The 15,361-nt window shown below is 39.6% G+C and overlaps 1 protein-coding gene across 2 annotated transcripts in view; it reads left to right on the top strand.

Annotated features, from left to right (window-relative positions):
- The window catches only part of AQP9 (aquaporin 9), a 28,561-nt gene extending 15,608 nt beyond the window's left edge, over nt 1-12,953 (top strand). For both annotated transcript variants that reach the window (XM_085233566.1, XM_085233564.1), the window contains exons 3-6: nt 1,051-1,188; nt 2,803-2,921; nt 4,588-4,805; nt 8,269-12,953. In XM_085233566.1, coding sequence (XP_085089692.1) covers nt 1,051-1,188; nt 2,803-2,921; nt 4,588-4,805; nt 8,269-8,428 — 635 coding nt within the window. In that variant the 3' untranslated portion in view covers nt 8,429-12,953. The remainder of the gene's footprint in view (nt 1-1,050; nt 1,189-2,802; nt 2,922-4,587; nt 4,806-8,268) is intronic.
- The last annotated feature ends 2,408 nt before the right edge of the window (nt 12,954-15,361 follow it).

Here is a 15,361-nt window from a genome sequence, read left to right as displayed (position 1 = left end):
TGTACATAGAGGCCCTTTCTCCATCACTATCCCATGACAGACAAAGGTCACCCTTTTTTTAGTTATTTTATTAAAGAGAAAGGGCAATTTTTTCTGTCATGCTGAAACATGACTTTGCCTTGAAGGTAAGCACTGAATCTGCTATGCCCTCACAATACCTGGGATTTTAGTTTATTTTTCCTGTTGAATACACCTGTATTTTTTTGGCAAGAAAGCTGCATTTCTTAAGTATCAATGACTTATCTGTGAAAAATGATGTTCCCGAAGGCATGCGACACTTTTTTTCCATGTTGATAAAAACACGAGAGAAGTGACTAGCACCTGGTAGAATAATTAATGAATTTCAGAAATTACAACTGTCACAAAGACTCCCAGTATTGCTGAAGTCTCTTGTATGTGTGAGTTCAGGCGCCACCGAAACATAACAAACCAGCAGCTAGCCTGAAGCCAGGCAGCCCTGACGGTATGTTCATGAGCTCCTAAGTAACCCCAAGTTGAAGAGGAGGACATAAACATAATTTAAATCCATTTCCCTTGTGTGTAGTGAAGATCTAATTCAAAATCCAGGATACAATCAAGTCAGTGATGGTCCTTCACCTCAATACAGGCTCACTAAATTGAATGAATGTGTTGTTGTCTCAGACCTCCCTTAAAAATGAATAAAAAAGACCTTGAGAAACAAGAATACCTGCAGAATAACATGCCTTCTCATCACAACCAAAAGGGCAGATTCAGGCTTTTTCTAGATAAGTTATCCTCGGATTCACAGCTAACATAAGCAGGACAGTATTCTGATACACAGCGTGGTCTGTGAACATCAATAGGGAAGCACTTGGTGGAGTTTGGTGGACACTGGCTCACTCCCCTCCCCCATAATTTCAGCCAATTTGTTTCATTTTAATTGCAATCAGCATTTAGTTGCAAAGTAACCTCTAGGAAACTATGTATGTTAGCCTCATGCTCAAAAGTGCCCATAATTTTTGCAAATCCTTTACGTATTCCCATGTATCTGAGTCATTCATATGGCTTGTTTTGTGATTTATTTTTCAGGTGGTCACATAAACCCTGCCGTTTCATTAGCCATGTGTGTGGCTGGAAGATTAAAATGGACCAAATTGCCAATTTACATATTAGCACAACTCCTGGGAGCATTTGTTGGAGCAGCAGCTGTCTTTGGGATTTATCACGGTGAGTACACCTTATACGTGGTCATGGGACAAACTAGAGGTCAGGCAGTCTCTAAGGCCCCAGTTTTTCAATAAACACGAGGCAGGCTGAGGACTCAACACAGAACTAATGGCAGGACTGAAGCTGTAGCTGTAAAGAAGAAAGGAAGAAGCACAGGGAGTTTGAAGGAAAAAAAGGGCTCAATCATTCCAGGTATCTTACAACTTTTCTGAAACACTAATTCTCCAGGAAATGTTCTGAAATTTAGAAAAATTATTCATGGGAAATCAGATACTCTGAGATAATGTCTTTCTCAGTAAGGATTTTAAATTACTTAATAGTCAGGATATAAGGTTATTCATCTTACAAGCAAATTAAAAACATTAAAGACCTGATCCAAGTGCCTGCAGGCAAGTATCACCAATGTCATTCATTGAGGTCATAGGATATGAGCTCAAGTCACTCCTGACCAAATTGCAGACCACCCTAGACAGAACTCTCCAAGGTAAAGTGATAAAGGGATGATATTAGGGGGATGGGATTACCCCTATCCTTGGGGCATGTTTCTATTTTACAGTGTGCCATCTTGGTAAATCTCTGAGTTACATACATGGGTGTCACTGTCTTGATGAATCCGCTCAGATCAATTCCCTCAAGCACCTACTCCAAAATTCCACTTGTGTTGTCCCAGTCTCTCTTCTTCAAAGCCTCTCCTGCCTGCATTATGTCTCCAGAGTATTGGGTATAGACCCACAAAATTAAAAAATTAAAATTAAGGAAGTGCCTACTGTAAATCAGTTAGGTGCTCAGTACCTGTAGTAATCAGGAGCAGAAAGAAAAACTACTTTAGGGATGGTGCTGACTATTTTCAGGCTTGGTATGTTCTGTTTTGTTTGGTTGTTTTCACGGTTAGCGTTAAGAGCATGGGAACTACAGGGCTTGCTAGAAAATTATTCTGAAGCAGAAGTCATATTATACTATTTAAAATACACTTCAAATGTACTAACAAACATATGTGGATTTACAATATACAAAAATCCATGCATATATAAAAATACACAGACCTAAATATACTGAGAACTCAAGTTTTGTGCTTGGCCTCTTTCTTCCCATCTTGAACAACAAGCATAGGAGTTGCGTGTTAAGCTCATGCAGACTGAAAACTTCAAACTCCATTAGAAGAGGAGGGCACTTAGGAAAGCTCACTCCCAGAACAAATCATTGCACAACAGTCAAACAGATCAATGGCAATTCCTGGTGGCTGGGAATTGAGAAATTTTACAACAAAACAGTCAAGATGCGATGCATTTCTTAGGGCATCGTGCCAAGTGCAGCACCTTGTACAGAATAATGCAAATCAGAAAGTGCCCTTTTGCACTGATTTCAGAGCAATGTGCAGGAGGGGAAAAGTCCCATTTGAAAGTTGTGAAACATAAAACAAGCACTTCAGTGCATGGAGGAGAGAAGGGACAGGAGAGTGCGAATAAGCACACCATTTCAAATCCATCAACTATGCTCCCACATAAAATAATTTTCCGTTGAGAATATGAAGTGCACATGCTTATCCATATCTATTACAGTCCTAGAAAATCAATATTATGTATAAGTGCAACCAGTCATGGCTGTTTTCTATAGATGCCTTTATGGAGTACAGCAATGGAACACTTGAAGTCACAGGACCTTATGCAACAGCACATATCTTTGCAACATACCCAGCTCCATATCTATCCCTCATAAATGGATTTGCAGATCAGGTAAGTGCACATGATGTTTTGATTCTACAAATTAAACGTACTGAAAACTCTAAAACAATAAAAAGAATACATAGATCTTTAAGAGGTATGATGATTCTCATCATTTTAGTTACACATCACTGCATACAATAGCAATGAGAATGCAATGTTGTTTGTGGGGGTTATATTTTAGTCAGATTTTATAAGCACGATAATTTCAAGTTGTTCTTTCCACGTTTATCATATTAATTACGTGTCTTTAATGTCATACATATAAGAGGTTTTCCCCAGCATAAATCAGTGTTTCTCCTTAAACTTCAGCTGCACTGTAGCCATTTGCATGAAAATCTAGCTCATTAAGTGTTAAGAAATGCTTGAACAGCCACTCTAACACCTCGAGCAACTGTGTTTTCTGCTACCATAAGCCTCCTCTGCAATCTTCTCTTTGCAAGTAGATTTATTTGTTATTTTTCAAAGGACTGAGAGAATATAAAAAATTCTCCACTCCACTCTCAATCTGTATCCTTTAATCCTACTTAGGCAGAAGTGAAAAATGAAGCTTCATATCTCCTAACTACTCCTATCAATTTACCTGTCTTCTTCAGGCACACAGAAAACAAATACCGTGCGAGTTAAGTAAAACTAGGGATTGCTGGAACACAAGAATTCCTTACATAAAGGGCACGATGACTGCACAACCTGGCTTAAATATATATATTTATTTATAAACCCAACATGCAAAAAAAAAAAAGCATCGTTTTGAAATTTTGTGACAACTTCTGAACTTTGTTTTGGATCAATCAACAGATTTTTCTTTTAATAAGACCTTTTTACCAATGGATATTCTAAAAAAAAAAAATCAAGCCAAAGTAGAAATCATTTCAAGAAAACCCAAACTTGCAGCCTCTTTAAAATCAATTTTAAAAATGAATGCTTTGATTATGCTGAAAGTTTGTTTGTTTTTTTCCCCCTGAAGTTAATTATTAGCAAAATCAGCATTTCCACAGCATTTAATTTAAGAGAGCAGCACTTTCATGAGAAAATCATTCCAAGATTTTTTTTCCCCACTAACTCAATTAGTATATGCAATACTGAGGTCACATTACATTTATGCATACAATTGTACTGTTATACATGCAGTCTTAATTTAGATATGTTTTTAGCTGCTAAGTTTTCATGTTATAGACATCACTTTTTTCCTTATGTTATGCAGTATAAAAGATGTGAATATTTAATCTGATAAATTATCAGACTAAGCTACTATCACATAAAACACTTTGATATCAATTTAAGTGATTGTATTGGCATAGCAGAGCTGCAAAATTTAGTTAAAAAATTAAATAAATGGAACTTTGAATTGAATGGAAAAAAATGGAAGCCAAGCATCAGACCTCAGACAGGAAATACCTTTTAAATCCTCTTTTCTTTCCACACCAGGTTGTTGCAGATTTTTTGCTAAGTCCTCCACACATTTCTTGCCCTGTCCTTTCAGCACAGATATCTAAACTTCTCATTACTGTGAACTAGAGAAGCATTGGGATCCAAATTTTACTACTCTGTACAGTGGGATAAATCTCAATACCAGCTTTAAGCCACCACAAGCCACAGAGATGTTGTGGCCTCTCTTTTCATTATTAGAAGGAACCTGCACATATTTATTCAATATTCTTTTCTTTTCATTGGCCAGGTGATGTCAACAGCTGTTCTTCTTCTGGTTATATTTGCTATTTTTGACACCAGAAATAACAGAGTACCAAAGGGCCTGGAGCCAGTTGTAGTAGGACTTCTTATAATCGTTCTTACTTGCTCTTTGGGAATGAACAGTGGCTGTGCCATGAATCCAGCCAGGGATCTCGGCCCCAGGCTCTTCACAGCCATTGCAGGATGGGGAATGGAAGTATTCACGTAAGTAAGCCTGGATATGAAGTGAAATGCTTTTGGTTAAAATTGCTTCCTACAAAACAAAGATCCTGATCCAACATGGTACCAAGTCATACTTTATATACATATAAGTAATTCTTCGCATACCAGAAGCTACTCATGCACTTTGTCAGACATGCTCAAGGTAGTGGGCTTTAAAAAGTATTTCCTGCTCCTAGGGCAAATCAAACACACATTATCTCTAGTATCAATCATTGTTCCAAGCAGGCCCTTCCCAAAATACTGGAGATTCCTAGAGGTCACTGAAAATATTAAAAAAATGTTTTACTTCTGTTGGACGGCAGCTTTCAGTGAAAAAGGGAAATCGTGAGAGATTTAGGTGGGTATATATATTGAGTGTTGTAAAAAACAGACATATCAGATTGAATTAGTCCGTTATTACTAGCGAGTTATTGCAGACATATACAACAATCTAAAAGCCTGACTTCCTGCCTGGGAGCAAAGGAGTGAAAGGAAGAAAGCTCCCTTCATTTTCCCACATTTCAGAGCACACTCACAAATCTCTGTGCATGTGTGTGTGCACGCACGCGCTCTTGGCTGGCCAGATGCACAGCTAGTTAGTTGCACACAAATCTACAGTTTACACATATTCAGTGTAAAAGCCACTCTGGGATATGTGAGTGAAAGTACTCTGTCATCAGGATTTGGATCTTCTGGTTTATTTTTGTATGTTTTTTTTCCCCAGTTATTTACAACTCTGAATCCTCTGAAGTACCATAGAGTGCTACAGAACTTCAGTGAACAGAGATTTTGTTTTAGCTACTTCAGAAAGTACATGTAATCTGTGTTATTAGCGTAGCTTCAGTCTGCACATACCGTGCGCCTTAGAGAGGAGAACACAACAAAGGACTGTCTTCCTTAATGCCTCTTCTAGTTACTTGCTGTAACATTAACCACAGCGTTACGTGTTAGAATCTGTAATATTTTAACTAAGCTTGCTGAAAGCTTGGAGTCCTGATGGTACTGCAATCTATGCACAGAATAGCTGTGAACCTCACTGCCCAAAAATAACATCGCACAACTGAACAATTAATGGCATTTAAAAAAAAGAACACAGAATTTCTATGTCTGTACCATCGTGTGCTTCCAGAATTTATACAGCGGAAATGCATCCCCATTGTAAAGACCATCCTAGGGACTTTAAAAGTGGGAGCATAAAAAGATACGAGCTCACAGGTGGGTGCCAGAATAAACAGCAGTCTGCAGGAAGTCCAAACCAAGTCCCTGCCTTCACTTCTAAGGCTACTGTTATAACAGAGCTCGTGGGGGTGACAGGAACACGGCTTACAGTATGAATGCCGGTAGGACCGAGGAAGAATCGGGCTTTGTTAGGTACCTGGGAACATCTCACAGGTGACGGAGTCACTGCCCAGACCCGCACCCCGAAGCTGCGCCGCGCCGCACGCACAGCGCGGCAGGTGCCGGGTCCGCAGCAGCGCGCGGGAACGCTGACACCTCGCGGCCGCCGCAGCCGCTGCTCCCGCCCGCAGTGCAGGGCGCGCAGGCGGGGCCGGAGCGGGCCGGGGTCCCCGCGGCTCCGCAGGGCTCAGCGCACGCCGCCCCGCGGGCAGCCTCGAGGGCTTCAGTGACAAAAAGCCGGAGCTGCTGACTTGGCAGCCAGGCTGTATGCTGAGTTACAATGGAACTCAGTTTGCTGCTGCGAAGCTGTCTGTGCTTGTCACAACGGTTCATGGAAACTCCTCACTCCGCCGTGCCCTGATCGCTTCCAGCCTTGGCATCACCCTGCAAAGGCTTTGCGCCCACCCTCAGCAGAGGGCCGTGAAGCAGCTGCTGCTGTGCAGGCCAGCTGCGGGTCAGGCAGGAGCCAGCCGGGCATCTCAGGCTGTAGGATGGGCCCAGAGAGAAACCTGCCAGGACATACCTTCCTGACATGCCCACACGCACACGGGTACATGCACAGGAATGCACGCAGGTACCTGATGTAGGCTGTGTTGTGTTGGCTAATTCAGCGAGACCTTAGTCCGAGCTTGTTCCAGAAATCCAGAGACTTAAATGTTCACGACTGAATACCAATCCCATCTGTAAACTCAGCAGAGCAATCACAAATTACTCTATAACCTCAGGGCAAAATTTAAGTAATTCCAAAGGCAAACATGCACGCACTGCCTATTTTTTTGAGCAAGGAATAATAGTGTCATCAATAGGGCATTGTAAGATTAGCCCCGTTCTGTTCTTGTGACTTGAACACAAGTTCACTTCTGCATAAATCTATACAGCTGGGTGCTGAATAATTACCTGTACAGCTTAGGATGCCCCTGGCAGGCTCCTGCAGAGCTCCTCTCACAGATGAACTTGTCCCTTTGTTTTTCTTGGAGGGAAAAAAAAAAGAAGTTGCTTCCCTGTTACTGAGAGGGTATTTTACTTAGGGTTTTCACTGAAGGCTCATATATTGAAACAATACAACGTGCCATTGAATCAAAACACCCTCACACACCAGTACAGTTCAGAAGGTCTGTGCCCCAAAAAGTACTCAGCAAGGTACTGTCTGAATGTGAATCTCCAGGAAAGGGAGAAAGGGAGAGCGGCTATGCAAGGCACTTGGGGATAGAAGAAAGAGGTTGTTATTTACTGGCTTTGTAATTTTAATGGGCTTCTTCCTTAAAAGGTGTACAGAAATCTATACATCTAAAATTAAATCTTAGTAGTTGTGTGAAGTGAACGTAAACACTTAATTGAATCCACTGGAATTCTGCAAGACTAACCGAACACAGCAATTTTAAGGAAGATCAATTTTTAGGTGTTTCAAACCTGTGAATGCTTGTTTACCTCTTACTGAAAGATCCCACATTTTAAACACAGTAAGACGACACTACATCATGAAATTTAAATCTTGACCATTCTAGTCAAGTATAATCCACTTTACAGTCCATGTATTTTATTACACTCCTCAAGGAAAATACATTCAAATCAAGCATAATCTATTATGTTTGTCAAGAGGAACACCATATATACTGTTGCAGATCTGAACTTGCAGATCTCCATACAATTTCTGCAATATGTATTTGCATTAATCTCTCCTGAAAAACCATTCATGAACATCTGGCAACAGCATCATTCAAGATCACAGTGCAATAAATAAGTCCCAGTTCATTTCACTGCAAGTCAATGAAGCCCATTTTCCACCAGCAAGAAATTATCTCCTGCCCCAAAACAGATATGCGGTAAAGAGGCCTTACTTTTTTAGGGTGCAAATGCAGTACTTAAACCAACATGCCTGGTGGTTATTACTTAGTATTTCAACCACGGTATGAGCAGGACAAACAGCCATCTATTTAAAGTCATGAGACAAAATGGAAATGTCTACAGCGCAGTGAGTGCTGTACCACTGTATTTCCTCACTGCCAAATAAAAGGTAGGGCATCAACTAGAGTAACAAGTAACAATAACTCTTGTTTATTTCTTACAGGGCTGGAAATAATTGGTGGTGGGTCCCTATAGTTGCGCCTATGCTGGGAGGAGTACTTGGAGCTCTTACCTATATAATTTTTATTGAAATTCATCACTCAGATAATCAACAAGGAGAAGAAAATGACGTATATGATAAATATGAACTGACAAACATGTAGTAAGAAATTAAGAATTTTCTTTCTATTTTTGTTGTATAGTTTTTAATGCAAATGATTCTTTGGACCATTTTGTGAAACCTGTATGTCTCCATTAGAAATTCACACTAAAAAGCAGAAAAAAACTATATAGAAAACAAGTTCAAAACTGATCTCTGTCCTTGAAACATCGGGCTGACCTCATTCAAATTTGGGAATAAAATTACTGGAGGGAGGCATGAAATGTTGTTCTTTTCATACAGTTTTCAGAGCAAGTTATCTCCTACATGAAATTGTAAGATGATACACCGCCCTGTTAATTCAACACAGATGATCTTAATCATGCTGCCTAATTAACTGAAAATAGATGAGATTGTTATGAAACTGCTTGCAAAGGTAGTTAATTGGATCAGTGCTGAATTAATATCTAAGAGCACATCTCACTTCTTATTGCTATTACTTAAGAATGGTTTGTCTGGAAAGAAAAAAGCAAGATCTGAACTGCCTAAACATCAAGTGAGTAGTTTTAAATAACTTACTAAATTTTTATGCAGCCACTGGTTGAATAGCGAAGAATCAGCTCATCAGTGAAGCAGCTTAGTAATTCAGAATATGAACACAAAAGCTGAAAAATTGTTATGGGATCAACACCAAATAGACAAAGCTGTACTTCTGCACAGGTTCTTTGTGGCAATAACATCCAGTTATTTTTTACTGTTTACTTGACCTTTATGTTACTCAATATTGAAAACTTAACCTAGAATATTAATCTGAACCTCTCCTGCTATGCTTTCTGGATAAATTTCATTCCTGTGGAGATGGGCCAGCAGTAGAGGTTTATACTTACACAGAGGTTAGCACGAGGCCTATGTCTGCCTAAGCTTTAAAGAGGTCTGCTGCTGATGATCTATATGGGAGGATTTCACCGAGTAATGTTTATTTTGGTAGCAGTAATCACAGTTAGAAACTGATCTCATACTTACTCCTAGATCTGAATTCCCCGTGGAAGGTCAGCTCCACATCAGAATTGTGAAGCATGGGTTCTGTCTGGCTAAACACAAGTGGTTGGACTGCTTCCTAAATACTTAACTGCTTCTATGTCAGGATCATGGTCAAGTTTAAACTTTGAAAAATGAAGTTATTTCTGCTTAATCGTTGTGAATTTAATGTATCCAATACATTCTAACTTCCTTTCTAATAACATGCGTATATATCTATATATGCACAAAGTTGGTGGTGGTCATGAATAGACAGACATCCAATTTGGTAATGCTCCTGAACTATTTTCAAGGCAAAGCTCCAGAGTACCCGATCAAAGCATTCACTTTAGGGCCCTATTCCCTTTGGATTTCTACAGGTCTGCTCCCCAGAATTCCACTCTATTTTCTGATTTCATTCCTGAAGAAAGGAACCTTTCATATGCTCAGTAACAGCCTGTGCACTTCAGTGTGTGATCCACAGAGGAAAAAAAAAAAAACTGTGGTCAGAATCAGCATCAGAATTTGGGCAGGCCAGGCCTGTGTCGCTGTATGTCTTTATGCTCTCTGATATGCCACGCCAAATTAATGGCAGCAAATTTATAGATTTAGCAGCTCAAGCAAAGCTTTGCTTGCAACAACTCTGAAGTCATATGATGCTGTATGCATCAAAACATTGGTGATTATTTGAAAAGCCACAATAACAAAAAGGGAAGTTTCAGAGAGTCAATCCTCCACTTATCTGAAACGAGGCAAAATACAGGAGAAGAGTACAGTGTGGAAATTATTCTTAACTACAGAACTTACATCGACAGCATAGACAAGCAAGTTCATCTGTCCTGTATACTCTGCACTACATAAAACCAGATGCTGTGTAAAAGTGATTTAGATCTGTTCCAATGGAAACAGAACCACCTTTACTACCTCCTTGCAGTGGGCACTCCCTTGCTCCTCGGTGGTGTCTGACAGCAGCAGTCTAACTGACTGCTGGCCATCTGTGTCTGAGCAGAGCAAGCAAAAGGTAGGAACAGCCTGAGGGCTGCCCTGAGAGCTGAAAGACACTTGCTCTTCCACTCATGCCAACAGCTTATATTAAACATCTGTGCAGAAAAATAAAAAAATAGACAAACGGATAATTACCCAAATAAACTGCCTACACTGGTTTTCATCCAAAACTGTAAGAATCAGGTTTTATCATTTTACTCTGCTAGAATTTTACATAGTCAGTAAGCTTTATATACCTTACAGTATTGCATCCTTTAGTATGGCATAGAAAACAGGGAAAAAGAAGAATACAGGTAAGAAATGAGTAAGGGATATTTTGTTTATACTATGTGCCGAGTGACCAACCCACACGTGCTGCATGTCTGTTGATCAAGGTATATGGCATTCTCATAATTTTCTCAAAATCCTTCTGATTGGAAGAGGTTCTGCCTGTAAATCAGCATGAAATCTTGTTTATCCTACTTATACCATTCCTATGCTATGAATTGCTACATAAATTACATCTACTTTTCTAAAATTATCAACATGCAAGTTATAAGTGGTGACACACTGGTATGACAGCACAGAAATATCTAAAATAGGCTCTCAACTAGGTGATGTCAATTCTGTTTGCTTAAGAAACTCATTTTTAAACTTGATCAGAGAATAAGTTCAAAAATTCTCTTGGTACCAGTACTGCAATACACACTGTTATCACAAAAGCCAGAATTGTGCCTATCTACCACATCAGACCTACCTCAGATGTAACAGTTTTCATTTTTAACAGTACAAATTAATTCCTAATTCAGGAACAAAACTCATCTGAATCTTAACTACAGAGCTGCGATCTGAGTATCTTCATAATAAAATGGGAACAAGAATTATCATCTTATACTCTAAGCTTCCACAGATATCAAGATCAGTTTTGTGCAAAACAAAAAATACTAACTTGCATAAACTATGCAATTTTTTAATATTAACTGATATTCAGTGGTGCAGTCTTACTGAATTGTAATAGAGTTGGCAGCAAGAAACATTTTCCAGCTGTAATTTATCCTGGTTAATGAGTTAATAGTGATCAGGCTTGTTCATACCAATGTTGAAAAAAAATTCAGTGCACTGCTCAATTTTCAGTTTTTCTTCGTTCTTTTTGGGGGCAATATGTTTATTCTCTAGAGCTAAGCTTAGTACTGAAATAATTTGGAGAGTGATCTTGCAAATAGCACTGGGTTAAAGGTTGGCTAATGCATGCTTTTTCATAGGAGCTAGTGGAGTTATTCAGAATGGGAGGCAATATAGGTGTTTGGAGAATCAAGGTATTGCAGAAACTATTTTCTTGTAGTTTTGACTGTGGATTTGGATCAATGTGTTGTTGTTCAAAATAAACACAGTCAATCCCTATAAATGCATCTCAGTATATTTTTATTAAAACAAAACAAAGTAAAACAGCCCTCCCCTCTAGCACCCAAGGACATATTAAGAAAGAAATAGCTGCCTGTTATGACCTACAATGTTTTACAGTCTTGTGCTGCAAGAACCCATTGACTAACAAGCTTCATTCCCAGAGCGCAGACCCCTGTGGCAGATTTTGTGGGTGAGAAGCAGCGCCAAAGCACAGAAGTGCTCACAAATGTGTAATGGCCACTTTGGGGCCAGCAGTTACCCGTGCAGCAATGAGAAGGCCAGGCCCCTTGCCTCTGGACCTCCTCCCATTCCTGCCTGCAGCATGCCTGGGGATGCCTTCTGCCGCAGCTTTCCCACCAGTCTAACGGCAGCCAGAGCCTAGGTGCGGCGCTTTACCTCTGTCCCACTTAAGAAGTTGTTTTTAAGGCATGTGTAACTCACATCAGAATTTCTCCTGCAAAGCTTACAAAATGCCCAAAGCTAATTTAAATATTTTTCTACTGTTAACAGACTCCTAACAGGGACATGGTTTGCTTCTTTCAATTAAAAAATACAAATAAATAAAAACTCTGTGGGGCTGGGAGGAGAGAGAATGATTAAGCAGCTTCAGATTTACTCATGAAGCCACAAGACACAAGAGAATTTGAAACAGCAGCAGACATTTTATCCTCCACCCATCCCGATGGCCTTACCTTTCCAAGTCTGATTTTCTGTGCTCTCCTCTGTTTTTCCAGCCAACAGTGTGTGCTATGCTCTATCTCTATACAGCACATCTCCAGAGATTAAAATACAGCATGCTTTTTTCAGTTACTTTTGAATCTTAGAAAGTTCTCATGAGAGCATATTGAAGTTTCACCTCACACGCTTTCTTTTTGGCAGTTGCTTGCATTTTCCCCCCCCCACTGTTCCCACCAAACAACCTTGTGCTGGAAAACACAACAATGAAGTGTAACTTCCAGTAACAGCTGCTCTTTTTCTGCTTAGTACAAATGTTATTGCATAACAGAACTCTTGTCTCAGTGCACAATTTTTAAAGCCTTCCTTTTTTGAAACTTCTATTAAAAATAGAGAAACATTAGCCAGGAAGTAAATCTGCATATATGGTATGAGTTTGGACTTTTTTTTTCCCCACCTAATTTGCTCTTGCAACTCATCATAAAAACATTAAACTGATTGTAATATGATTGTTTCTGTTTATTTGCACACTTTCCTGCCTAATATCAGAGAAGCAGTACGTCAGTATTTTTAGCCCTTGGTGTTTCTTTATATGGTATGAAGCTAGACACTAAACACCAAGGCCATTCTTATCTTTTTTTTGATCTCAACTTCCTCCTGAAGATACCACTCAGAGAAGAAATATTACAGCACCTTCCATCAGTGACGACCAAGTTTTCAGGCCAGATGGCCCAGCAAGCTCCTTTCCACGAAGGAAGGACAGATTACCACTACCCCTCTCAGATCTGCCTAGGAGCTGAGCACTCTGCTTTACATTATTAGAAATTAAGTCTTCTTTCACATTCCAAGCATTGCTCTAATCATCCAGAAATCAAGAGTGAGAATTCAATTTGACAATTCGACACTGACAAATAAAGGAATAATAATGGAGAGAGAAAACTCCAAAAGCTGGTAAAACAAAGCCAACCCTTTTGGGCTAAGGTCAGCCATAAACACTTGGTTACTCCAGTGAATACTATCTATTTTTACCAGAGAACACTGGAGACAGCAGTGTGAAGTAATACCATCAGAAGATTGTCTTATTGTCTGTTCACCTATCAGAAAACATGTCTATCTTGAATGTAAGTTCAGACATTCTCAGTATTACCAAAAGGACCAGTTTGGATTCATTAATACTGTATTTCCTCAGCATTAGGAACATAATAGTTGAACAGGCAAAGAGTACTTTCCACACTCTCAGAAATAACAGCACTGGTTCACTACTCATCTCTTCTCATGGAACCTTGCCTGTCTTCCAGTTATTAAGGGAGCTGTGAAAAAAAAAAAAGCAACAAAGCAAAGAATCACAAAAATCACAGAACTGTAAGGGCTGGAAGAGACCTCTGGAGATCACCTAGTTCAGCCCCCTGATAAGCAGGATCCCTACAGCACATTGCAAAGAATATGTTAAGACTTGAGAAGTCAGCATGGAAATAGAAGGAATGGAAGAGTATCAACCAGAACTGAACAGATGCAAAAATTTTCATGGCATGACCTTGGCATCAAATAACAACAGAGCCAAAAAAGAGCACATGGTTGGCAGAAAGTATCACTAAATTAACAAGTTGAGTGTTTCATCAGTAACTTTAAAATGGACTTTAAAAATATAATATATTTGAGAACAACAAGACATAACTGTAATGATGTTGTTTTCCATAGTAAAATAAAGTATTTGGACATTTTCAGATTAACAAAACACACAAAATAAACCACCCACAAATCTCAATGGGAGAGAGGGAAAGCACAAGAGAAACTTCCTTGAATTAATTTGCAGCTCTATGAACTCTGCTCCAACACTTCACAAGAGGCAGTAAGGATTTCTTTATTAGAATTGCACAGTACCAAACTGAGAACTGTTGTGCCTTCATTGCCATAATGGCAAGTAACAGCATTTTGGGTGCTGCTGTTTCAGATGTTCAAAATATGATGTTGTGCACAAAAAAACTGATGTTTTTGCACTGCAGAAAACTTCTTTTACATATCCATTCTGACACCTTAGGAAGAAAGCCCATGTGGCAGTGAGAATTTAAGGTGTATCTTACAGATCTTACAGAACCAGTGGTTCTGTGTTTTCAGGCTGTAGAAACAACACATGGTTTTTGATAAGGGCACTGAAGAACAGTTATCAAACAAGTAAGTAAGGAGACATGAATCCAGGTGCCAGACTGCCCTGTAATCCCAGGGGTTAAAGCAAATGCAAAGACTGCTCCTGCAAAGCCTTCACAGAATAATGCACAAAGTTCACAGGCCATTTACAACTGTACATCCAAAACAACACTAGCACTTCAAAGGCTTCCAGTCCAATGAAAATGTTGTAGCTGAACAAAATAAGAATGTGAACACAGACATCTCAGTCTGCTCTGTCTCAAGAAGACAAAATGTTGAAAACCACAGCATAAGTTTCATTTGCTGCAGCTTTAAAACTAAACACAACAATCTTCCTAAAATATTTACCCTGCCTCCATGTGGATCTGTATCTTTTTCTTCCTCCTCCAAGTCTTTCATCTAGTTTTCTAATACAACTGGCAGCAGGCCACTCCATAGCTCCTGTTTCAACTCCATGCCACCCATCTTTTGCATCCCTTAAGCACAAACAGGCCTTACCTACAATATTCTATGTTCATGAAGAAGAAAAATGGGCGGGGGGCTGAGTGGGTGGGGAATAGGGAACAAAGACCTTGAAGCCATACATTCAATTTCTAAATGTATACTGCTAGTTAACTGGGATTTCACAGAATCACAGAATTGTAGGGGTTGGAAGGGACCGCTAGAGATCATCGAGACCAACCCCCCTGCCAAAGCAGGTTCCCTACACCAGGTCGCACAGGTAGGCGTCCAGGCGAGACTTGAATATCTCCAGAGAAGGAGACTCCACAAC

The sequence above is a fragment of the Meleagris gallopavo genome, chromosome 12, assembly GCF_905368555.1.
Source record: "Meleagris gallopavo chromosome 12, MGAL_WU_HG_1.1, whole genome shotgun sequence".
Lineage (NCBI taxonomy): Eukaryota > Metazoa > Chordata > Aves > Galliformes > Phasianidae > Meleagris > Meleagris gallopavo.
Note: the sequence above shows the minus strand (reverse complement) of the source record. Positions and strands in the feature narration are given on the sequence as shown.